This window comes from Myripristis murdjan, chromosome 19 (genome assembly GCF_902150065.1).
Source record: "Myripristis murdjan chromosome 19, fMyrMur1.1, whole genome shotgun sequence".
Classification (NCBI taxonomy): domain Eukaryota; kingdom Metazoa; phylum Chordata; class Actinopteri; order Holocentriformes; family Holocentridae; genus Myripristis; species Myripristis murdjan.
Window position 1 is genome coordinate 19,253,015 of NC_043998.1, and position 26,375 is coordinate 19,279,389.

The 26,375-nt window shown below is 40.1% G+C and overlaps 1 protein-coding gene across 2 annotated transcripts in view; it reads left to right on the forward strand.

The window, feature by feature from the left end:
* LOC115377656 (signal transducer and activator of transcription 5B-like) overlaps window positions 1–25,209 on the forward strand; it is a 26,645-nt gene extending 1,436 nt beyond the window's left edge. Inside the window, exons 2-19 of one of the 2 annotated variants that reach the window (XM_030077562.1) lie at window positions 576–710; window positions 3,086–3,242; window positions 5,042–5,131; window positions 5,416–5,593; window positions 7,895–8,025; window positions 10,188–10,339; window positions 12,127–12,282; window positions 13,927–14,106; window positions 14,782–14,869; window positions 15,595–15,717; window positions 16,523–16,615; window positions 16,834–17,040; window positions 17,725–17,819; window positions 18,510–18,652; window positions 19,348–19,503; window positions 20,203–20,254; window positions 20,774–20,881; window positions 22,186–25,209. In XM_030077562.1, the coding sequence (XP_029933422.1) occupies window positions 583–710; window positions 3,086–3,242; window positions 5,042–5,131; window positions 5,416–5,593; window positions 7,895–8,025; window positions 10,188–10,339; window positions 12,127–12,282; window positions 13,927–14,106; window positions 14,782–14,869; window positions 15,595–15,717; window positions 16,523–16,615; window positions 16,834–17,040; window positions 17,725–17,819; window positions 18,510–18,652; window positions 19,348–19,503; window positions 20,203–20,254; window positions 20,774–20,881; window positions 22,186–22,309 (2,361 nt within the window). In that variant the 5' untranslated portion in view covers window positions 576–582 and the 3' untranslated portion in view covers window positions 22,310–25,209. Of the gene's footprint in view, window positions 1–573; window positions 711–3,085; window positions 3,243–5,041; window positions 5,132–5,415; window positions 5,594–7,894; window positions 8,026–10,187; window positions 10,340–12,126; window positions 12,283–13,926; window positions 14,107–14,781; window positions 14,870–15,594; window positions 15,718–16,522; window positions 16,616–16,833; window positions 17,041–17,724; window positions 17,820–18,509; window positions 18,653–19,347; window positions 19,504–20,202; window positions 20,255–20,773; window positions 20,886–22,185 lie in introns of those variants that run through there. The other variant, XM_030077563.1, reaches the window with a different exon arrangement.
* Window positions 25,210–26,375: the final 1,166 nt, after the last annotated feature.

Here is a 26,375-nt window from a genome sequence, read left to right on the forward strand (position 1 = left end):
CCTCAGTTCATTTAATTTTTTCAGCCAGAAAGAAAGGCGGAAAGGACGGAGTTGCTTTCAGCTGCAGCAAATCTAAGTGTAACTCAAGTCAAGCACACATGCACTTGATATAAATTATCATTAAAGCATCTGAGTTGAGATGACAAATTGTTGTTGGATAGGCTACAGCGTTTGAAGCAAGAGTTGCTGTCTGTTCTTAGGTATAGATCTTTATCTGATATGAAATATAGATAAATAAGAGGGAAACACTTGCATCCTCTTTTGGGTCTGTGCAGCAGTGTGTTGATGAAGGAACGGGTTTGTTTAGCTCCATTGCTGTACATTTGTCTCGACAGCATCTTGCCATTCCTGTAGCATATAAAATAGTGACCTTCCTCTCATCCTCCACCCCTTTATCGCTTCCCTCTCCTAACCTGCTCAACTGAACTACCTTTTACCCTCCTTTGCTATATCTCGCTCTGGGCTCAATCCATGCTTGCTCTGCTCCTCTGCTCTCTGCATTTTGACCTCTTCCTCTTCTCCCTCTCTTGCTGTTCTCCTCCTCCCATCCTCCTCCCATCCCTCTGTTTCCAGAGGAGGATCATGGCGGTGTGGATCCAGGCCCAGCAGCTGCAGGGCGAGGCGCTGCACCAGATGCAGGCGCTGTATGGCCAGCATTTCCCCATCGAAGTGCGACACTACCTGGCCCAGTGGATCGAGAGCCAGCTCTGGTATGCAGTCAGGGTGCAGGGTAGGGGTGGGGAAAAAAGTTAATTTTTTTTTTTTTTTTTTATTACTTAATCAATTTAAAGTAAAGATATTGGTACCATGTGAAACTAGACGACTAAGGAATCCATTATTACAGAGTATGTCATGTTAGGTTGTTGGCAAGGGGATTAAATATTGCCCCAAAATTGCTCTAAATTTTGGCAGAGGAAAAATTGGCACAGCCATTTTCAAAGATATGTGAAGATCGCTGAATGAAAATGGGTTCTCTGGGCAGCCACGGCTCTCCCCTTTGCAGACATGCCCACCTTCTGCTAATCCCATGCAGTTTGGGCCACAAACCCTGCAGTCCACATGTGTTCTTGTGGCCTGTTGTAAAATGGTGTATTTGTACAGACTGGGGCCTAAACAGTCTTGGAGTTGCATCAATTGGTTTTGACTGGAAAGCTGAGACTCTTGTGGATTCAATGAGCCACATTTTATTAATGGGTTATGATGTTAGCGCCCATGATGATGTTAATCACAGCTTTATGGACCTTTACATCCACAACGTAGAGGATAATTCAAAAAACAAAAATCACAATAAAACGTAATATTGAATCAACATACTTTGAAGAATCACAATACTTAAGAGTGGCAATACAGATTGAATCAGCACCCCAAGTATTGTGATAGTATCAAATGAGGAGATAAGCATCCCAGCCCTCGTCATGACATGATAATGGGGGTAGAGTTTGACAAAAGCCGCGTACGCAGCATTTTGGTCATCATGAGACACTAAAGCTCTCTGCCAGAAGCCACAGCAATGAAATTATTTTGGCTGGGCGAGTTTCCCGTTCCCCATACCATAAAAAACACCTATACCATACTTAAAATTCAAATTCAATTTTCTTTCTCTATTTATATCAAAATCTTTTGCCTCCTGGAAGCGACTGTATCGTTAGTGGTTGCCCAGCATATTTTTTAGCGGTCCTGACCCACTGTCCATTCCAGTAAATAAAAAAGCCTTTCCCTCCCTAACTGATATCCCATTCAGTTACAGTATTGAACCACCCTCCTTTTGTTATGCCCCACCAGAATATTTAGTGTTGATATGTGCACCTGCCTGTTGATGTTGTCAAAATCAATCGCCAGTTTAGAAGCTATTGAACGATATTGGGAATTAGGAATAATGTATACATGTTGGTCCAAGGTAGTGAAAGTCACTCGTGTTTAGTATTGAGAATGGGCTTGTCGGGACTCTAAAAATTCCTGCGGAGCCTTCTGGAAGTGTTGTGGCCGTAATTCTGTGAAACATTTGTGATTGGGAGGAAACCGTTTCATAACTCTGACATAAACTCGGTGGCTAGTGAAAGGTGCCGCGTATCTGATGCTGTTGTACAGTTGTGACAGCGTAGCTTGTACATTTTTCTTTTGACATCAGAACTTGGCTTCTGTGTGAAGGCTCACCTTGGATTATGTCACAGAGGATTACAACATCACATGCTGTATGTTGGTAAATGATTTCAACAGGAAATGCATCAAATTAAGGAAGCTAAATGCTCGCAAAGTGCTCTTTCATTCTGACTGTAAAGCAGGCTGAGGCAGGGTTCATTGCAGGACTGTTGGTTTAAATCCTCCCACATCACACCCTGCCAACAATCAGAGAAAACGATGGAAAATACAAATCATCATTTGGTGTCAAAATTCACTGTTGCTGAGCACTGACAGCTTTTTGACATCCGACATCCATGTCCTTTGGCCTTTTCTCATTTTATATCGCAGGTTTTATTTATTTTCTTGTTAAGCACTTTGTAACTTTTCTTAAGAAAAGTGCTATATAAATAAAGTTTATTATTATTATTATTATTATTATTGTTGTTGTGAAAAATAGCCTGCTAATAGAGCTGTTAATCTTTGCAAATGTTGCTCGACTTCTGACTTAAGAAACGACATGAAAATCTACAATGAGTGGTAGGGTAACATGATAAATGCACACATTATGTTTGAAATAAATGGAGTTACTCGAGTGTGCTGCAGTACCATAAATCAAAATGTTGCCTAATCAGTCAATGTGATCAGTCAGTTTTTTTTTGTTTTTTTTTTGTGCAATAATTGTTGAGCCCATCGGCTTTGACCAGGATACATGGAAGAAGTTTGGTTGTGAGGAATTATGCTTGAGGATAAAGTTATTTTAGAGATGATCCGGCTGTGCAGATTAATGCATTCTGGTATGTAATCTGTTGTAGCTTGTCTCAGATGTTTTACCAATGAACTGAAGTTGCATAAAGAGACCAGTTTAACAGCCATTTGTCTTGTCAAAATGATCTTGAGTATGACAGTGAACCTCCACTACCCTATTCTAAGGGGCTGTGAGTAAATGTAAATGTGCCTTTCCCAGGGACTCCGTGGAGCTGGACAACCCAGCAGAGGAGGCCAAGGCCAAGCGTCTGCTGGACAACCTGGTGGCTGAGCTGCAGAGGAAAGCCCAGCATCAAGTCGGAGAGGACGGCTTCCTGCTCAAGATTAAGCTGGGACACTACGCCAACCAGCTCAAGGTAAGACTCAAGATTTTGTGGAAAGGTTGGTCATGAGCCATGGAGGAGCAGATTAACCTTTCATGATGACTGGCCAAAATTTGGCATGGCAGTGAGTGTGGCCTATTATGAAAGGGCTCCTACCTTCCAGAAGGATAGGCCTGTCGTGATATGCGATAAGTCGGTTAATTGCACGGTAAATGAAGTCGGTAACTTTTCTGGCCGTGATTAATTGCCACATTCACACGTGTTTGTTTTCCTCGTCTCTCTCTGCCGAAGAGACCAGACGATAAGAGCGTTCACTGCCAAGCCTCGTCTGTCAGAAGGTGAGTTGGTTCATTAGCGTAATGAACGGAGGGAACGCTCTTGTCGTCGAGTGTCTTTGTCTCTCAGAGAGTGCGATCCTTGTGAGGTAGAGACGAGGCGGAGAAAAGAGCGAACGAGAATGACATGGAACTTCTTCTCAAACCAAACGCAGCCTAACCCCCCGTGTGGGAACGTTTTGGATTCAAAGCAAATGAGAGAGGGGAGCCCAGTCACCTGGACGAGCGTTTGTTTTAAAACTATCTAAACTAAAAGAGGGAATACGAGCAACTTCAATTCACACCTAAAGTACAGCCAGCCCGCACAGTTTTCCCAGTCAAGAAAAAAAAAACAACAACAACAAGCCAAGACGCAAAGGGAAGTGTTGGAAATGTTGACTGTTCAGGAATGTTAGTCTCTATGCCTTTCTGCTACTGTTCAGTATTTATCTAAGTATTGTTTACAAAGACTTGATCATCCATTTTATTTATTGTTTTGGTTGTGTTTTTTTTTTTATTACAGTGCATTTTTTGTTATCAGGGCCAGTTGGTCAATTTTTTTGTATTCATAAGGTCTTTATTTATTTATTTTGGTATTTTTACGTCTTATTTATTATGGATATTTAATTTTTCTTGTTTACATTTTTAAATATTCTTGTTGAATAAATGTTTATTTCTCTTCAAAAGGGTGTACTTGGATCATTATGCCTTTATTATCATAAGTTTAAAGAATGAAAATTACAACAATCATAAAAATGGTCTCAAAAGCACAATATTACGCAATATTATCGCTTATCGCTATAATTTCTGACGCAGTTAAACACTCAGCAAAATTTGTTATCGTGACAGGCCTACAAAAGGATTCACCTAACATGGCAAAACATCGTGGAAGAGGAAGGGCTGATTAACCGTTCATACCAACTGATCAAAAGGGAGTGTGGCGGGTGTGGTCTGTCACAAAAAGCTGCACACTTCCAGCAACAGAAATACTCCTTAGATCAACCACACACACACACACACACACACACACACACACATAACTATGCAGTTTTTGAATTTATTAAACAAAAACACAACCTGTTAATTAAAAGCATGAAAAGTAAGAATTGACAAAAGTTTAATTTGGTCAACTCTGTGTCAGCACTGGCAGGGGTATGCAGTCTGCTGAGTGCCATCCTTCTAGTTAGCAGTGATTAGATAACCAGCAGCCCAGCTTACACTTACACTACAAATATCCTAATGGCCTGCAGTTCTTTTGACTAGGAATAGGGAATAGGGTACTAGGGAATACACAACTTCAGTGTAAAAAAAAAAAAAAACTAATCACATGAATAAAACTTATTAGGTTTGCTTCCTTGAATCATGGCAGTTCTATAAAATTGCAGGAAAAGCAAAAGCAAACTTGTTGATGGTATTTTAGTTTGTGAACTCATTTTGGCAGAGTTGATTGATTCATTTCCCAGCGCATAAAAGTAAATTTTGTGTGTGTCTGTGCATTTGTGTGTGATGTTTTCCCAGAGTACGTATGACCGCTGTCCCCTGGAGCTGGTTCGCTGCATCAGACATATTCTCCACTCAGAGCAGAGACTCGTGCAAGAGGCTACAAATGTAAGTGTCGCCAGTCTAGAACATATTGTGTCTGTCAACCCTAACAGCCAGGGATATTTAAACTTTAAAGATGGTGAATACTGACACAAATATTACTAGTAGCTTGCTTTTAGTCTTCAAACATGTGTAGTAGTCAAATTGAACAGAGATAAAAATCTGATTGTGCAGTTAAGGAACTGAAGTATGGGCCATTTTTTTGCATCATTTACCACTGTGTGTCTGTGTTATAGTGTTTTTTGTGGTTTTTGTTTGTTTGTTTGTTTGTTTGTTTGTTTGTTTTTTAGGCCAGCTGTGGGAGTGGTGGGCAGGCCATGGACAGCCTGTCTCAGCGCCACCAGCAGATCAACCAGGCCTTCGAAGAGCTTCGCTTGGCCACACAGGAAACGGAAAACGAACTGCGAAACCTGCAGCACAACCAGGAGTACTTCATCATACAATACCAGGAGAACCTGCGCATCCAGGGTGAGCAGGACACACACACACACACACACACACAGGTTTGGTGGAGGAGCAGCCACTCCAGCAACAGGCCTGAAGTCGTCGAGCTTACAGGGGCCCATATATATTTATATGTATAAATATGTATGGCTATTTATATATACTTGACTATGACCGTATTTTGCGAGTCAAATTTCCTGTAGAGGGATAATAAAGTTGAAGTAACATATATTTTACTTTTTCATACCGTTGCTGTGCTTTAGGCCCAGTTGTTACTGCCTTCCTTACTTGGAATCCTGGAGTTGTGTGGTTCAAAGCGTGCGGTTTCAAACTCGGGTTTTAAGAGATCTGTTGGGTTGCATAAGGGTGGGCTGTCCAGTGATCCAGCTGTGCGTCTTTCCTCAAAACATAGTGTTTTGTGGGCGGTCTGTCTTTGTGTCGCAGAGAGAGTTGTGAGAGTTTCTGTCGCTCTGCAGCACGTCCTCTTTCATTAGCAGGGAATTTCCTTTTGCATCTTCTTTGCAGAACAGGGAGGAGAGGATGGGTGTCTTGGTGTAGGCGTCTTGTTCTGGTCAGGTCGCTCTGCTTTCTTAGTAGGGGAATTTCCATTCACTGTTTCCAGTTCGCTTCTGCAGGGAAGAGAGGATACTGCACGTAGGGCTGTCACAATCAATTTTGGCCGACATCTCATTATTACACATAATTGCAATTAATTATGTTTTTTTTTGTTTGTTTGTTTGTTTGTTTTTTGTTTTATTTTGTGTTGGTACAAGGATGCTTGGTCCTATTTTCAAATACAGTTGTCCCTCACTATAACACGGTTCATCTTTCGCGGCCTCGCAGTTTCGCAGATTTTTTTTTTAGTGCAATTTTGCATGCTTTTTTTTTTTTTTTTTTTTTTTTTTTTACAGTGCATAGTGTTCTGCGTCCTGATTGGCTAAGGGACTGTCGACCATTGTCAATCAGTCTCCTCCATGCCATGTCTCCTGTACAGTACAGAATGCGTTCATTCTATAATACTGGACTTATTTTTCTACGAAGGTTTGAACTTTGAGAGTTTAAACAAGAGAGAAAAGTGAGAAAATGTTAATGCCTGTCTGAGAAAAGTGTATAAAGTGTGTAGTGAGGGGTTTTACAGCCTTAAAAGATCTATAATAATAAAGCTGACCACTTTGCGGATTTCACCTATTGCGGGTTATTTTTAGAACGTAACTCCCGCGATAAACGAGGTAGTTAATATGCAGTGGGTAAACAGAAAGTCATGTGTCCATCCAAGCATTTTATACACACTAGATATGTGTTTTATATTTTTACTGCCACAGTATCACACTTTTGAGGGAAAAAAATAGTGCTGATGTTATTATTATTATCATTATTATTAAGGTTATGTTTGCAGATTTATGGCATTTTTATCATTTTTATATTTACAGTTTATTTGCTGTTGTTCACTTTGTTGCATTGTAGATTTTGGTTCAGTTTGAATTCACACAACAACGTAGGCTAAGTGTAATAGTAGTGGAGTATTCTTATTTTTTTTTAATTTTGGCTCTGAAACCTATGGGAATATTGGCATATTAATGTCAATTTTTGGTTGAAAATACAAAATATATGTATTTTATATGAATGCATTTTTGACACCAGTGTTTTTGCAGTTTGCTTTGATGACATTTGACAAGGATGTATTTGTGTTTTGTAACATGTTCGATCATGAAGTATCTTTGGCCGTCGCTGAGAATGACCGATAATGAAAACTGTCCAGTGAACCACGTGCTTGTGTGTTCGTATGACATTAGTTAGCACGCCGTGCTTGACTTGTAATTGAGCAGTGTGAACCTAAACAAATCAAATGCACAACTGCAACAAAGTCAACTTTTCTACTCTGGTTTGTACTCAAGAAAGCCTACCGTGTGATGGCACCTCTACAGCGTGTTCAGACTAAATGCACAGTGAAGTTTCATCTCATGGACTTACACGAATACAACCATGAATTTTTCATGCCTGTTAAAAAATGTTCAACAAATTTTGTGTTTTTGCAGCATTTAAATCTGTGTCATTCAAGTTGTCTGCTGCAAATTTGCTTCTGTTGGTGTCTTTGACTTTGTATGTAATCATGATGCGTGAAATTATGATTATGATTGGCTTGGCTTGAGTGAACCTCGTCAGATCCTGAACCAGGGCTGCCGGAGGTATGGTAGTTTCCCAAATGTACTTTGAAATCAATTTGATTAGTCGGTCTATTTCATCACACTTACCTGTTACCTGTGCCTTTTTTTTTTTTTTTTTTTTTCCTCATCCTGACTTTAATCCTGGTTCCTTCCTTCGTAGCCCAGCTGAGCAGCCTGGCTTCGTTACCCCCTGCAGAGCGAACCCAACGGGAGACCACGCTGCAGAGCAAGAGGGCCACGGTGGAGGCCTGGCTCACCAGAGAAGCCAGCACACTACAGAAATACAGGCTGGTAGGGAGACACAACACACACACACACACACATACTCACACACGGACACACACATACGGTACTGTATATACTGTAATAATACAGGGTGGTAAGGAGACACATTGTACACACATGGACAGAAAGACATGAAATGGTACCTGCAGGATTCCTCAGGGCAAGATGACGGCATAAATTATTCTATTTTATCTACTCTATAGAAGTTAGTGTGCAAAAGTAAAATTGTTGTTTGGAACATGCAGTCATCTGGGTCTCTGAAATAGATAGATAAATAGATTTACTTTATTGATCCCATATTATGTTACAGCAGCATCAGTAGAAACATAAAAAACACACTGTACAATATAAATAGACATTTGCAAAGAAAAGATGTTTGTTTTTTAAATTAGATTGCATTTGTATTTCTTGCATTTTGTACTGAAACCCTTCACATACAGCCTGAAGTGTGTTGTGCAGAAATGCAGATTTGTCCTGGCTTGAACGTGTGACTGCAAGCTAGGACAGACTCTCAGAAACTACAAACTCCCTCATTTTCATTTGCATTTCACAATGCCGTGGTTTAGAAACTTGCAGTCAGAATGAAATGTTTGAATGGAATTTAGTTCCGTGGGAGGAACACAGGTTTGTAGCCACAACAGTGTCCTTTCCCTATCAGAAATTCATCAGTTAATATAATCTCATTTGCCTATTTGTGGGCTGCTGTTGTGAGTTTTCTTCCCATTTCCTTTTAACGGATAGTTTTTGTGCAGCATGGTCTAGATATTGTTTGAGGAAGCCTGTCCACATTGCTATAAACAAAATCCAGGGGAGAAACTGTGTGTGTTTTGTGTGGCTTTTTTAGACTGTGCGCCTATGGGCCAGTTCAGACTTTAAAATCAATATGGAAGTTTGATACAACAACATTTGCCTGTATATACTCATGAGCTCCTGCCTCTCAGGTTCATCAGGAGCTCCCCTGTAGAACACAGACCTCTTCATTCACATGGATCGTGTTGACAAAGTGACTTTCAGAATCACATTAGGAAGCTGTGGTCTAATAGGTTTTTCATGCTGACTGCTGACTTTTCATAATATAATGAGAGAGTAGATCCAGTGATACGGAAAACAGATCCAGTGAACAGGATCTACTTTCTCATTCAAACTGTCATATTATGAAAATTGCCCGTTATAGACTTTTTTTTTTTTTTTTTTTTTTTTTTACAGCAGCCATTTTGACATGAATAGCAGGTAAACAGTGTTGTTACTAATGACATTAATTAAGTTTCTGGGCCATTAAGGGTCTCTGCTGTTGTTCATGCTGGCTCACTGGAAAAGCTCTGCTACACTTCAATGAATCAGCTTTAAACACCTGTGTTTACTTGCTGTTTCATTTCAAAATGGCTGCTGTGAAAAAGGTCAGTCGAAGCAGCTGTGCCCAACCACTATTTTTTTTTTTTTTTTTTTTTAAATCTATGACATCGTCATGTCAGTGCAAAAGCAGACTTAAATCAAATTTGAATTTCATGCCAATAGTCCGCTCTATCAAACACTCCTTCCTTCCACCAAACAACTTGGCAGTCTTCTAGTCTGTAACTGCCATAAATAATGTCACACTTTCCCATTACAGTTGAGCAAACTGACGGATTAGATTATAAATATATCAGAAACGTCAAGTAAAAAGGTTAAATCACCATGCAAACACTGTAGTAACAGCACTGCTGTCTCATTTGCTTTTCTGACTTGAGAAGAAAATGTGTTGCAACACTGGGTGCTTGTTCATAACACATAACTCCATCATTGAGCAATAGAAAATGCTAGTAGGGGAAGGAGGATGGGCAGGGTTTTTGTACCAAAACAGAGTAGAAGCCACAAAGTGAGTTTTGAAAGCCAGACATGTCTGCACCAAGCCAACTTATCAGTCAGCGCCATTGATCGAGAACAATATTCACTCCCTGGAGATATTTCATTTCATGCTCTTGTTAATACACCTTTTCTCTCTGGCCTCCCAGTCATGCCAGGGATGTCACCATCATTTCAAACATGTTAGATTTTTGAGTCCAAGATGGATCTAAGATGGATGGATCCCTGTCCAGAGCCAATTCACTGAGCCCAGCCTCAAGCAGGCAACATTACAAACAACAGGCAAAGATTTCTCAACATGTGGCCGGTGGTGTGTGTGTGTTCAGGACCTGTCGGAGCAGCACCAGAAGAGCCTGGCCCTGCTGAGGAAGCAGCAGACTCTGATCCTGGATGAAGAGCTGATCCAGTGGAAGAGGAGACAGCAACTGGCCGGCAATGGGGGGCCGCCTGAGGGGGGCCTGGATGTCCTCCAGTCCTGGTATGTACTCTGTTACATCGACATTTTAGTCATTCATTTAGCCACCTTGCTGTTCTTACTGTGCCCTATTGTCCAAATAACCCACATTTCAGTGCTGAATTATATCAGATGTTATAATTGTTGGATGCAGTGAAGCAGCCTCGCTGTTGACAGCAGACTAATATGACTGGGATCAGATCAGATCAGGCGTCTTCTTCTAATTGTTTTCAGTAAGGTTGAAGTGCTTGCAAGCTGCTTTTGTGCTGCCTGTGCACTTTGTGTGTATCCACTCTGGGTGCCTTGCTGTTTTTGAGGAAGCACTTTGTGTGTGTCTTTGATATGTCCATGATCCTACTTTGATATGCTCTGTGGGGGAAAAAAAAATGACCCGCATCGCTTGTCTGTCATTCTCTGCAGTCCAGTCAGGTGGAAATTGAGATGGGTGGTTGTGTTCCACTGTCTTTGGTTGTAAACAATGAAAATGGAGAAGTTGGTTGTAGCTGTGTCTGCCCAACCCGAGTTTTATGATTTCACAAACCATCATGATGAAAACATTGCAACAAGTGTCACGTTTGACCAAAATGGCAAGTCGTTTTCTTGACAATAATGAGGCTAAGGTGAGATCTAAACTGTCGACAGCCGTTTCCTATTTTTACATTGCCAGTAATATTTCTCTTCTCTTGCCTGGCTCTCCAAAAGAGTTTTTTGGGGGAGGAGAAAAAAAGAAAAAAGCTAAAATGCTGCTTGAGAAGTGACAGACAGGAGCAGCATGTGGTTACCTAGCCGCAACAAAAAAAAAAAAGAAAAGATGCCTCCAGTGCTTTAAGAAGAGCGTCACTGTAAAAGCAGGTGTGCCTGGCGTTTTGCTGATTGTCAAGTGCATCCAGCCTGCTCCCTGTCCACAGAGACAAACAGCTGAAAACATTTAGCAACATTAAACAGTCCATCATGTCTTCTACTTAAGAGCTGCCAGCAGCCAAATCTGGAAATACTGAACACTGAATTATTGCGTTTTTGTTTTGCTGTGGAATCATAGTAATGGTGAATTTTTCGATAGTAATCTTGTTATCAGAGTCAAAAACACTTCATACCAGTATGTCACATGTTGCCGTACTGGTATCATTGAGTTATCAGAATGTGCAGATGTTTTGGTTATAAGAAATATGTTCTGCTGATAGTGAACTGATTAAAACCAGCATGAAAATTTTAATTTACGATCGGGTCTGGATTAAATTAATTTATCAAAACATTCACATTTACTGTGCAATGAACCTTCACAGAGTTTCTCTATATTCATTCAGTGGCCGCTGCAAAATTTTTCACCACCATTGACAATATGATGAAATGTCTATCGCACAAGTTGTTTTCAGCCACTTAAATTCTGTGTGTAACTGAGTTTGCACACCGTAGTGGGAGAATACAGAGAGCCTGAATACTGTATCAATGGCCTGTTTGGTGGAGAAAAAGAGCATATTTTTCTGAGTGTAGGATCAAAATAGAGCATAAGCTTTCTAGAAAAGTGAAAGCAAAAGTTTATGCAAAATGCAATCTAGCCACAAACAGTCATCAAGCATCTCCTGACATCTTCAGTTGTCTGCTAAATTTGGTTCTGGCTTTATGCAAAGCATAGGCGTTGCACTTTGACATATTTCCATGTACGGTGTTGCCATTTTTCCATCCACCCTTTTAGAATTTGGTACATCATAATTTGCAGAAATATGATTGGATGTGTACACAGCAGGCGATGGCAGCCTTTTTAATTTTCTTTCGCTTTGTCATATCTTTATGTGCGCACCCCATTCAATCAGGTGTGAGAAACTGGCTGACCTGATCTGGCAGAATCGGCAGCAAATCCGACGATGTGAACATCTAACCCAGCAGCTTCCCTTGCCTGGCCCCATGGAGGAGCTGCTGAGCAAACTAAACGCTGACATCACAGATATCATCTCCGCCCTGGTTACCAGGTGAGAACCATGGACTCATCACAGAATGGTCCTCTAGCTGTTCAGGCAGCAGTTCATCTGGAATAAATTGAAGAAGAAATTAGCTTGAGCAGCAGAAACCACCAGTAGTAGTGCTCTCCACACTGTTTGACAAATCTCCAAAGCACTGTGCACAATGTCACATCAATTAGCGCTGAGCACAAAAGACAGCAAAGATCAGCAATCTTATAGATACATACAAAAAGTGATAGAAAAACACCTCAGCAAGAGCATTCAGGACTAAGTCCCAAAGCCAATGGTTTGGTTATCAGTAGAGTTCTCATATTCTGCCCGAACCCGACCCGACCCGACCCGACATTTTCGGGTCGGGTCGGGCCTAAAATTTACGTGAATTGGGCGGGTCGGGTCGGGCTTCGGGTTCTGTGGGGGATTTTTTTTTTTTTTTTAAATAAAAAAATAGAATTATGTGTTCTGTTATTGATTGTGACGTTTCATTTTTATGTGACTGGTGGAGAGAGTGAGATACTGGATTGGATTTGGAGGCTAAACTTTCAGTGACAGACAGACAACCAGCTGTGCGAGCCCGCAAACAAGTGAGAGAGAGTTGCAGCAGTATCCGGCTGTGCTGGCAGACTCGGCAGCAGGGACGGTTTTTGCTATGGGCAGTGCAACTGCCCAGGGCGCAATCTACTTGGGGGCGCACGAGAAAGAAAAAAAAATCTCCAGTTTTCTAGACTACTGTATTGACCCGCACATGCCGCGGCACCATCAGTCGGCATCAGGCGGGCCAGCCGCGGCACCGTCCGATACCGCGCCCACCCGTCAGGTCTGCCGGATCTGACAGGTGAGCTGCCTGATGCTGGCTGGTGCCGCGGCCGGCCCGCCTGATACCGACTGATGGTACCCCGGTGCCGCGGCCGACCGGCTCTGCTAAATAATGGCGAATTTGGCGATTTTTTTTTTTTTTTTGGGCTTTATCGGGCTGTCGGGCCTAAAGTTCGGCTAATTAGTCGGGTCGGGTCGGGCCCCGGGTTGGGTCGGGTCTTAATTTTCAGGCCCGATGAGAACTCTAGTTATCAGATCATCATAACCTGCAAATCAAGTCTGCAGAAACAAGTTTAGAAGTTTTCGTGCAGGTATCTTCACCAAGAGAGCAGTGCTGAAGTTTTGTTTTTGCTCCATCTTAAAAAGTTATAAATCGATTTTCCATGAAGCTTAATGAAAAGGTTGGCCATGGGGCAAGGAAGCTGGAAACTGTCCACACTGATTGGCCAAAGGCAGGTGTGGCAGTGGGCACAGGTTTTCATGAAAAGGCATATAACATCTTAACAGATTCACATAACAACACTAAACTTTGTATGCTTATAAGCAGACATAAGAAGAGGCAAACCCTCCATTGTTGGTCCAGTTAAACAACAGGAGGGCAAGTGGCTAGAATCTCATGTTCCATTTGAAATACATTTGAAACAAGTTGGTAATGGGCTAGATAAGAAATGGTTAACTTTTTTGAAAGTTTAACATGTGAAGCTGGCATGTCTTGGCAGCTGCATCACTTTGGCCAAGTTGTGCTCTCTACTGAGTGCCATCTCAGATTTCATATCACTAAGTTTAATGTCTGTGCCTGTTCATGGATTAATCTTGCTGTCATTTCATCCTTCCTTCTAGCACCTTCATCATTGAAAAGCAGCCCCCCCAGGTGTTAAAGACCCAGACCAAGTTTGCGGCCACAGTACGTCTCCTGGTGGGCGGAAAGCTCAACGTTCACATGAACCCACCTCAGGTCAAGGCGGTCATCGTCAGCGAGCAGCAGGCCAAGGCTCTGCTCAAGAACGAGAGCACACGCAAGTGAGGGACACAAACCAGCACGCAGCCATATGTACATAAACCTCAGGCATAACTAGCTTGTATTGGTAACTCCAAGCAAACAAGGATGTAACATGACAGATACGTAGGTACAAAAACAGCACATATCTCAGTTTTTTTGTCCAGTGGCTCCCAAACTAATGGTAAAAATCTATGAAAGAATGGATGAGCAGATTGCATTAGTTCAGAATAGTGTCAGTATTAGTAAACGTGGTATTGTGTATCCCTCTTTGTTGGGAGATCTTTTTGGCAAAAATCTGTGGTGACAAAACATGACATACTGGCAAAAATAAAAGCATATCAGGATGTTAATGGTGCAAATGAGATAAAAAGAAGCACAGCAGAATTGCAAACAAAGACAGAACTGGAAGGACATTAGTGACAACAAAATGAGAAGGAGTCAAGTGATATTGAAATGCATAAATGACCAAAAATATGAAATAAACAAAGTATTAAATATAGTTTATTATATACTTTTGAGGATACGTCTCATAACACAGAATAAAGCCTGGCAGTGTTTTTTTCTGAATGACTGTTGAAAATGGTTATTTCTTCGTGTTTTGGCCATGCATAACTTTATGATTGGGTAACGTAACATCAGACATATAAACTGATAGTTGCTATTTAGTGGACAAATACATTCTCTTGTCTCTTTAGTGACAGCAGTGGAGAAATCCTCAACAACAACTGTGTGATGGAGTATCACCAGGCCACAGGCACTCTCAGTGCACACTTCAGGAACATGGTAAGCTTTTTTTTGTCACATAAAATTTTATTTGGTGAAAGAGGAATCTGTACATTGTGTTATCAGTTGGAGTTAAAGTGATAAAATATTGGCTTAAATTAAAAATCAGATATGATCCAATCAGTTTGTCTGTCTCTCTCTCCGTGTGTGTGTGTATACAGTGCATTCAGAAAGTATTCAGACCCCCTTCACTTTTTTCACTTTTGTTATGTTGCAGCCTGATGCTACAGTTGTTTAAATTCATTTTTCTCTCATTAATCTACACTCAGTACCCCATAATGATGAAGTGAAAACAGAATTGTAGAATTTTTTTTTTGAATTTATTTAAAACAAAAAAACTGAATACTTTGTCTGAATAAAATTGCCATCAAATTACCCAAACTAAAAAAAATGCAAGAAAATTACCATTTCATTGCCACAAAATTACCAAAAAAAAGTCTGTAGTTGTATTTAGTTTTACCTCATAGCTGATGATATCAGTTATAGTCAGAAAGGGATACCAGCCAAATTTTAGGTAATCTTTGTTGTGACTTGTAGATTTATTATTCCTTCCAGGCACTTTTGATAGCGAACCAAGCACTTGTTGGAACAGAGCCTATTATTATCTGTCTGGAGTCTCTTGATTTAGAAACGTCTGGTTGGGCAGTGGAACAGTGAGATAGGGAGAAATTGTCCCAGCCACTGTAATGTAACCTTTGTTTGTGTGTGTGTGTGTTGATGTGCAGTCACTGAAGCGGATCAAGCGGTCGGACCGTCGAGGTGCAGAGTCGGTGACGGAGGAGAAGTTCACAGTTCTGTTTGAGTCACAGTTCAGCGTGGGGGGCAACGAGCTGGTCTTCCACGTCAAAGTAATCACACAGGACACTTGATTTTGTCGCTGTCCAGTGAAAACCATGCATTTCCAATTTTGGTGATTTTCATGTTTTCATTTAATGTTTTGAGCACTGAGATGCTCCTCTGGTTTCAGTAAGTTCCGCGACCCTTTCGGGATATAAACCCTTTTCAAAACTAAGCAGATGAGCTGAAAAGCACTGTCGTCCTGCTAAAAACAAGATTGGCTTTCTTAGTTTCTGAAAAATTGATATTCATGAGATATGCAACAGTAAAAACTTGAAAAATGTCACACCCAGTCTTACAAAATGACTGGACACGTGAAAATACAACACCTTTTTATAAAAACGTGTTTTAATCCAATCAGCATTTTCATCATTATTAGTAGTAGCAGTAATATTATTATTGTTACTGTTTTGCAGCAGGGTTCCCCTTTTAAGGAAATAATTTTTCATATTGATTGACATATGTGCATGTTAGCTGTTAATCATAGTTCATCTTAGAATGATTCAGACACAGTGACCAAAAAGCTGAAAATTGTGTGACACTGACATCTCTAATTACATGTTACAGTATTCCCATGACATTTGATCAGTGCGTATTTTCCATGATGAGTCTATAAATCTTCTTCTGCATTCTATGAAATGGATATCCTTAAAATAATTTGTTTTACTTTGGTATGATTTCAAATATATTGGCTGTTATCCACAGTTCTAACATAACTTTTACATAAAACATTGTGTTGTGTATGAGCTTGTTGTCCACTCTTCTACTCTGAACTTTTCTGATCACTATTTTTTTCTCTCGCTCTTTTTACCCCAGACATTATCGCTGCCTGTGGTCGTGATTGTCCATGGCAGTCAAGACAACAACGCCACAGCAACGGTCCTGTGGGACAACGCCTTCGCTGAGCCGGTGAGTTGCTGCTCCTGGAACGTCTGTTTACAGAATGGGGTTTCATATCTTGCCATGCCAGGCGATGACCAAATCAAATTAGATTTTCATAGCATCTCATGCACTCTGTAAGCTCATTGTCGGTAATGTCATGTTAACGGCACATGACATTACCGACACCCACTTTTTTCTTTTTTGTCCACTCACTTCATTCAGCCTTCCCTTGCTTTCCCCTCCAGGGCAGGGTACCTTTCATTGTGCCAGACAAGGTGCTGTGGCCTCAGCTCTGCGAGGCCCTGGACATGAAGTACAAGGCAGAGATGCACAGTGGGCGTGGCCTGTCAGAGGACAACCTGGTCTTCTTGGCACAGAAGGCCTTTTCCAGCAGCAGCAACAACCCTGAAGACTACCGCAACATGACCATATCTTGGGCCCAGTTCAACCGGGTGAGGACAGTGACGCTTCAGTCAGTATGCATTTGTGTATTGTTACATGTTTGTGAAAGTTGATGCCAGTTTTTATTGGAATGAAACTGCAGATTGTATTTTGTGCAATCTGCAAAGTATTTTTAGCTTTAAGTTTGAGCATTTTCATGCCAAAAGATACAAATATTTAGTGTTTCTCCCAGAATTGTATCCTTTACAGGGAGGCCTCTGAAACAGCATTTTCAATGTAAGAACATATGGGATCTGATCAAAGACCCTGTTTACACCTGGCATTTCAACTTGCAGACTGTATCTAGATGCAGTTCATCCACATAACATATACAATTGCATTTGTCATCAAAAATGCATCTTTTTAACCCGGTTCCAAACCTGTGAATCACATGGTTGCTTTATTTAATTTGGGCGATTTATTGACTAGATAAGGCACTGAAAACTACATCACAGCAGCTGGACACATCAGTTGCCAGAGATGGGTTAGCAGGACTCAAATCCCTCCACCCCCAGAAATCTGCAAACCAGGGAGCAATCTCAGACTGACTAATGAGTGGAAACACAGTGGTCACTCAGACAGAATGTCAGATTTGCATCTTTTGGCAGCTGTTTCTTCTTATGTTTCTTCTCCCTCTCCATTACGCCCTCTCAAGTGAGATAGAAAAGCCATTAATAAATGTTTTGTTTGTACAGGAGAGCTTGCCCGGACGCAACTTCACCTTCTGGCAGTGGTTTGATGGAGTGGTGGAACTCATGAAGAAACATCTCAAACCCCACTGGAATGATGGGTAATTGCTAAAAAAATGCAAGAGTTTGTGCTGTTCTTTTTTTTAAATGTTTTTTTTTAACAAGTAGGGTATTACGCTGCAGATGAAGATCAACCTTAGCCCACAAATGCCCTTTAAATGTCTCTTTAACCAAGGAAAGTTTACACAGGAATGCTCTGCTGCTCATGCATACGTTTACACACATTCACAGCTGGGGAATACCCAGTACAGCCAGTCTTCTGCTGCCGCCATGGAGCAGCTTCACATCAGCAGTTAGTGCAGTGGTTCAGTGCTTTGCTTAAAAGCACCCCGGCCATAGTTGCTTAAGAGGGAGAGGCGATTACTCATTCCCCTCCACTGCTTAGATTATCCTTAGATTAACATTATTGGTTCAATGAACTGAACAGTACCATTATGTCACTGTCACCGGGAGTTATGTATCATGCTGATGCTCTTAAGTCCTAAACTCGTGTTACCTGATAAACATATGCCATTTGGTGGAGCCATGAGTATTTTTCAGTGTACATGTGCCCATTTGAAATCAAACCTCTTGCCCTGACAGTATTAGAGCCAGACTCCCCATAGAACTCGGCACTAATAACCACTGATCGACACCAGATCATACTCAGTTCAGATATCAGCATGGTGCCAACTATGGATAACAGAATGATGAATTGTTTTTGTTTGTGGGTACGTGTGTGTTGTTCACAGGGCTATCCTGGGCTTTGTCAACAAGCAGCAGGCCCAGGACATGCTGCTGTCCAAACCCAACGGCACCTTCCTGCTGCGATTCAGTGACTCTGAGATTGGAGGCATCACTATTGCCTGGGTGGCCGAAAACCCAAACAAAGCAGGTAAACTTCCTTCCAGGCATTTAGTCTGGGGACGTAATAGACGTCTTTTAGCCCATGATTTGGAATCAGATCTGGGCCCATATTCACAAAACACCTCAAGCCTAAAAGTAGCTCCTAACTTGGCAATTTAGGATGGACTCTTTAAAAATCACATGTGTGTCACTCCTGACTTTAGGACTTCTACATTTTTGGGATAAGACCAAATCACAAACAGTCCTAACATGGCTTCTGCAGGCAATCTGCCTTGTAATCTGGTAAACATTCTTAAATTTTTAGTGATCATGAGTTTTTAAGGTATCGTCTTAATCATGAAGGTGTTATGATGATAGTAGAGCTAGTTAGCGATGCAGCAGTGTTTCCCATTCATGTAACAAACTGTAGCAGACAGCAACATACTGATTTGTTGCAAGCTAGACTTTTCTCTTCTGTGGTTCCCCGGTAGTTACCAAACTCCATTTGACCCGCGGAGTCCCTCTGGATCAGTAAGAAGAAGCTAAAGACCCTGTTCTTTCGCAAAGAGAACTGGGACTGAAAAGAGAAAAAATGATATTGTCACACTTATCTGGGCAGTAGGGAATGGTTAATTTGTTTGTGTCTCTGCACCACTGTTGCCAAGTCAAATTCCTGCACATTTCTTGTCCTTGATGAATAAAGCAGTTCTGATTCCGATATTTGGCGTATGTGTTTCCCACTAGGCGAGAGGCTTGTCTGGAACCTGTTGCCTTATACAACCAAGGACTTCTCCATTCGCTCTCTGGCAGACCGCATCAGTGACCTGAACCACCTTCTGTTCCTCTATCCTGACCGGCCTAAAGATGAGGTCTTCGCCAAATACTACACCCCACCACTCTGTATGCAGCACTTTCTCTAATTCATCTTCATATTATCATTGACACTGCTCGCCTGTTAAAACCACAAATCTTGTAGTAATAAGCATTTCTTCTGCAATGAAAGAAACAATACTTGCACAGTCATGTTTACACGGGGATTACAGGCCCAAGAGTGATGAAGTGCACGCAGTACATAGTTGGCAATGTAAACTGTAAAGTAACTAAAAGTCAAAGTAAATTATCAAAATTGCAGTTTTTTTGTTTTGTGCCCAGTGGCACTGATATGGCAATAATAATTAATTTAATTATTTCCCAGTTTGGGGAATATCTATCTATCTATCTATCTATCTATCTATCTATCTATCTATCTATCTATCAAACCAACATCCTCAGCAGCATGACAGCAGACATTGTGGTAACCTGAATTATTGTTTCCACACAGCAGAGGTTAAGTTGGTATTGCTCATGGTTTGTTTGGCTCAGTTTGAACAGAATGACATATTTCCCCTCAGGTGTAATTTGATATATAAACATGTTAACCACATATTCTGCATAATACTGATAACTTTGGTAGAACAATTATTATCTTGTGATTTGGAATTGCTAAGAACAGTTGTGCAAAATAGACTTTTTCCTTTCTTTATGATTGGGTGATGGATTTAAGGAGGCTTTTGAAAAAATTACAGTGTTTAAGACACAGTGTTTGTCTATGTCTTGCAGCAAAAGCAGTGGATGGCTACGTAAAACCACAGATCAGACAAGTTGTTCCAGAGTAAGTTTTTCCTCTCTTATAAAACTGCTAACAGACAGAATAGACGGGCTCCATTTGGACTCGGAATCCCAGATAATTGTAATAATGTACCACAGTGCTCTTTCAACTGATATCCAAGAGACTATGGGGTTTATTCGAAAATGAAATATCCTTAATTGCCATAATCAAGGAGTTATGTGCAAAGAAAAAGAAAGCTGCTGTCATGAAATTATCCCTTGCATTAAACTAAAACTAACTTTGGACATGCATTTAAGTTACTGTATGTTCAAAACCTTTGACTGAAAATTGGCTATTGAATCATCTTGATTTTTTTATGATAGTATGAAGTCTTTCAGATTGCTTGTTTTTCTGGATATATATTATTTTGGAAATATATTTGGATTTTTTTTTTTCAATTTTCCTCTATCAACTAGAGAACAGATGATTAAATATGTTTGTGTGGTGATTATTTTCTGTTTTGAATTTGTTCAACGTCATGGAAATTCCATCAGTGGTATGTGTTGCATATTTCTTTCCAAGATTCACCACGCCTAACCCTGAACCCACTGGGGGAAATCCCACATTCATGGACCAGGCAGCTTCCCCATCTGTTGGCAACCCCAACAACTTTGGCATCTATCCTGCTATGTGAGTGCACTGATTATGTTCATTTATTTACACATCAAATTATACAACTCCACCAAATTAACCATGTAACTGCAAAAATCTCACTTTTGGTGATAATAGATCTCTTTCACAGGAGCCATTTTGCCATGACATAGCAGGTAAACAGGTGTTACTAATAACATTAGATCTATTCCATTTGTAGACTCTGTTCCATTGTAGCAGAGTCTTTCCAGTGAGCCAGCATGAACAACACCAGGACCTTGGCTCTGTTAGACCTAATTCTGGACCTTCATTACATCAAATGAGTTAAACATGCATTTTGTCTAAGTGCTCAACAGTTTGTTACATCCCTTGAGTAAGAAAGACCTTCCCACTCAAGTATAAAACCTCCTTTTCAAGAAGAAGCAACAGGACTTTAGGGGAAATGTGGTCTTAATATTCAGAGGCACATACACTATACACAAACAATACCACTGTCATGAGACAAAGTTCACCAGTCATCTAAACCCTGGTCACACTTGTTTATGATAATTGATCTTAATCATGCGGCCAACATTTTGAACACTCCAGGTGGGAGACTTGCCCTTGAAGATTGACATCAGACACAGAAGTGCCATAGGGTCCAGTGTTAAAACTCTGCTGCAAAAATACTATTTTAAGAGTAGAATTAATCACAGTCATTATGACAGTAGGATCTATGTAGTATGATCTAGTATGATCTATTTCATTCAGCACTACTCTTGAAATAGTATTAGTATATCAGAGTTTTAACATTGAAGTCTATGGTACATCCATGTCTAATCCTGAGGTGCATAAGGTGAAATGTGACCACATTGAACATTAGTCTGTAATTTTTATTTATTTATTTATTTTTATTTAACCTTTATTTAACCAGGCAAATCATTAAGAACAAGTTCTTATTTACAGTGATGGCCTGTCAAGAGGCAGAAACCTCTTGGGGGAGGGTGGGGGTGGGGGGACTGTATCGACTATTGCTGTCAAGTAAAGCAGAAATGCCAAAAAGAATAATTTTAAAAACCATATATGCACATGTATCTACAATCCAGACCCAGAGTTTCCCATTACTGTACTAAATTATCAGGTTGCTACATTTGAATTTCTACCACTACTCACATTACTGGTGCAACAGGGGGTTCAATGCCTTCTCAAGGGCACCTCAATGATAGTTGTTCAACGACAGCGACAGTGTTCCTCGTTCATTTTCCTAACACTGTTGTACATTATTAGATTTTAAGTACTATTAACCTGTGAACTTCTATTTCTCTGTTAAATTGTTGCACTTCTCTCTGCTTTCGTCCCCTCAGGAGCGACACCATGTTGGATGCTGATGGAGACTTTGACCTGGAGGACACCATGGATGTGGCTCGCCATGTGGAGGAACTGCTGCGCCGCCCCATGGCCAATCAGTGGAGCAGTCAGCAGTCCTGAACCTGGAACCAGGGGCTGCTTAAGACCCTCAGGTCTCCTCCAAAAAGACCACCCACGCCTGTAATTCCCACTGGCCTGCAGCCATGGCAAGAACTGTATCGTCCATTAGTCACTGTAGCAGATACAGGTCAGATTCACCAGCCACTTTCAGTTTTACAAGCCAATCAGATTTTTTAGATTATATGGGGACCTTGTGATGCATGTTGTCTGCTTGCCAAAGTGTCTGGTAGACAAGTTACACCACTGCGAGCCAACGGTACCAGCATGTGGTGGTGACTGGTGTTACTGGGCTGCATGGTGGAGTGTAGCTGGTTTGGGTTAGTGCATTTTTTTACACACACTGAGACATACTGCCGGTTTTCATCAAAGGTTTGCAGTCGTATGTGTTAGAAGTTAATAGCTGGCACTGGGAGAAGTCTGCTTGAAACATACAGTAATCAAACTAGCTACTGTGTGAAAGACTAACTTCTTTAAGTTTTGTTCCCTCCATTCAAATTAGGAAATTTGATTAATGACTGAGATATTAACAACTATGTCTCCAAATGCGACAGTTATGTGTCAGTAAAGCAGTTATGTTTGATAACTAGTATCCACAGTGATATATCCAGCAACATATTGTTTAAAAAACAAAACAAAACAACTGGTACTGAAAATGGAATTATAATTTTGTGACTGCTATATTTTGGTGTTTTCTGCTTTTTATGTTTTATTGCCACTGGTAACATTATACTCTGATGCTAATACAATGTCAAACTAGCATTTATGTTTGTGTAATGCTTTGCCTTATAATAACACATTCAGATGTTCTCAGGTTCTATTTTGGCAACATAAAATTAATCACAGCATATTCATTTTAACTAATTGACCAATCTTTGATTTATAAAGTTTATAATAGAAATGTAAGCTAAATTATGATTCCTATTTTTATGTTTAGTCTTAAAGGTCCAATAAGCAATTCTGTTCTGAAATGGCAATTTTAACACTGCGTTTGGAAGTATATGCTGACACTTAGTAAAGGGGTGAAATTTAGCTTCTGTTTTCTCCATACTGATGTGCTGAGTCACATGATCTAAACATGGTTGCCTCCAAGCCAGTGTTTGAAATGTAGTGTGGCAGGGGAAGACTAATTAATATTGATAAAAGAAGGGCTACCTGATTCGTTTGTTAGGTTGGTAAAGGCTAGGGTTGGGTTAGGGTTAGTCAACCAGAGGCAGAGTAGGGACGGGTCCTCTCTTACCCCACTGCAATTTGAAAATTTGCATCCTCCAAGATAAGAAACTGCCTTTTCCCAAGCCTACAAAACAATTTGAATAATCATCTCATGTGAGTATACATTATATAAAACATTCTTGAGATAATAAATATTGTTTTTTTTAATATATACATTAATTTTAATTTTGGTATAAAACCTCATTGATTGGTCTTTTAAGTTCTTTAATCCAAATGAAATTGGAATGCATAGTTTGGGTTTACCAACCTCAGCTAGACAAGTCTCCACTAATGCTAAATGAATGACTGGCAGGTGTTACATGTTTTAAATATCAAGCAAAATAATTTTCATTTAGCGCAAAAAAAAAACAAACAAAATGTTTTACACAGTGGTGGGTACCACGAAGGGGCTGAAGGATGGTGTCAAATAAAGTTAATGGCTTTAGGAGCAAGGCTACTTCCCAGTTAACCATAGACTACCTGGCTATATCAGATTTGTTTTTTGTTTGTTTGTTTTTTTGTTTGTTTGTTTTTTTTAACTTTCTTTGTTTTTTCCAAGATTAATATTTGTGTAATTCAGTGATGTTTGTTATATTTGTAGATTGTTTGCCTCTATGTTTTAGCTATGTCCAAAAAGTCATTCAGAAGTAGTAATTCTTTATTACTTATATTTTGTAAATGGGACCATATTTAGTTAGCATAGTAGACATTCTAGCATGTTGCTTGGAAACTACTCTGTTGAAAAAGGGAAAATAATTGCTGAGGTGTACAAGTGCAATATAGTTGTGTTTCCTGAAACCAAGACAAATAATCATGTTCACAATTTTAGGCAAAATAACCTTGATTATCATTTTGTTGTTACTACCCCCTGCTATTTCTCTAGCCAAGTAAAAGTACTTTGTGCATCTAGTCAGATAGTCAAACATTACTTTTGTTGAAATTCTGAGTCAAAATGTGTGTATATTATATAAGGTGTGCGCTCACTTCACCGTATACTTTATACAACAGAAGGATGCCCACTGGTCATGGGATTTCTAGAGTACCATTGGATTGACAAGGAAAGTTAAGGATTTTTTGTAACTGTTACTTTGCAGAGTTACTTTGCAGAAGATTACCAGAATATATTTAACAACTTCTTTAACACATTGCATTTGACAGAAATTAACGCCATCAAAACATTTGGAATCTTGTGATCTCAGGTGAATAAACAAAAAATTTTGAATCATGTCATACCCTTGTGGCGCCACTCTCCTAAACTATCCATTCCAGGTTCAACCAGTTCACTACTGCCAGGCCAAGGAAACATTTTGATACTGGATAGCAAAAAAAAAAAAAAAAAAAAAAAAAACGGCCAGAAATTAGATATGACTTGTGCATCTTTATCACATCATTTATGTACCCACTGTGGAGATTCACAATGAAAAATATCCAGAATTTGTAGTGCCTATAAATCTCTTGTGGCATGGCAATTATTCACCTAGTTTTGTGCAGTCAATGTTTAAAAAAAAAAAAAAGGTCAAGAAAGCAGAGCCTTGGCTCTCCAATGGTTTCTTTCCATACAACTGCAGGACACTGCATGTAAACATTTCATCAATAAGTGTAATTCCCCCCCCCAAAAAAAAAACATCCATTCTGCTGAAATGACATTTTGTTTACGGTTGTAATCCAACTCAAAATGTCCTCAGCTACATTAGATTCGGCTGTTCTATGCTACTGTTTGTAGTATTTGGTTAATTCATAGACTTTCTGGCAATTAGAAAATGCAGTGGCACAAAAATCAAAGTCGATAGACCGCATTCATAATAATTAAGCAGTTATTATCAAATACAACAGTCATACAAATATATTTCAACATTTAAAATCTATAAAAATTAATTCATGTAAAACTCCACCCTATAACACATTAACACTGTTACCCAACACTTAATATCAATAAGACAAGACATAATAGTAGACAGGTTGTCCCACCTGGTTTCAGCCGGGCAGAGCTGAGGATGCGTAGCAGTGAAAGTGGATATTATACTTGCAAAAAATATTACTTAATGGCAGTATGTAGATTTAGAACAGTAGGGGTCCCAAAACTGAACCCTGGGGGACACCACAGGATAGGGGGGCAAGTGAAGAAGAGGCAAAACTCAAATCAAGCAATATTAAAATTAAACTACTACTCAACTGGTTTTCCTCAAATGTCATATCATAAAAGAAATCAATGTTTCAAGAATGTTAGATAGAACTAGAATCTTAGAGACTGGTTGGTAATTATGAAGAACAAGAAGGTATAGCGTGGGCTTCTAAAGTATTGTAATGGTTGGACTAAAGCACATTTAAGAGTGAAGAGGAACAAGCCAGTAGAAAGGGAGCAGTTGACTATGGAAAGAGTATGTGGGCCAACAGAGTGAAAAAAAAAAACTCTTTCTGGGCACGAAGAGGACTTCATCTGGGTGCAGCGCAGCAGTGTTGACAGAGAATGAACCTAGAGTTACAAGTAGGTAGCAGTAGTCAAACAAAAAACATCACCAGAAATGCACTATAAAACTGCCAGTCAGGTATTTTAAACAATGTTGTCGTGTTTTAAGATGGAATTTTCCTTTAAGACAGATGTGTATTTTCAGTATTTTCAGCAGCAGTGATGCATTGATTGACCATAGGAATACTACTGGAGCTCTATAGACTGCAGTCTTCTCTCACTTTGACTGCAACCACAGTGCGGTTTTGTCACTTCAGTCATCAATGGTTGTGATTACACTTGTCTTTTCAAAGTGACTTTTGTGATCAGATGTGCCAGAGTGGAACTCAGCTCTGTCTGCATTCGTGTCCAGACTTTACACTTCAGACGATCTGCCTGTTGGAATATATT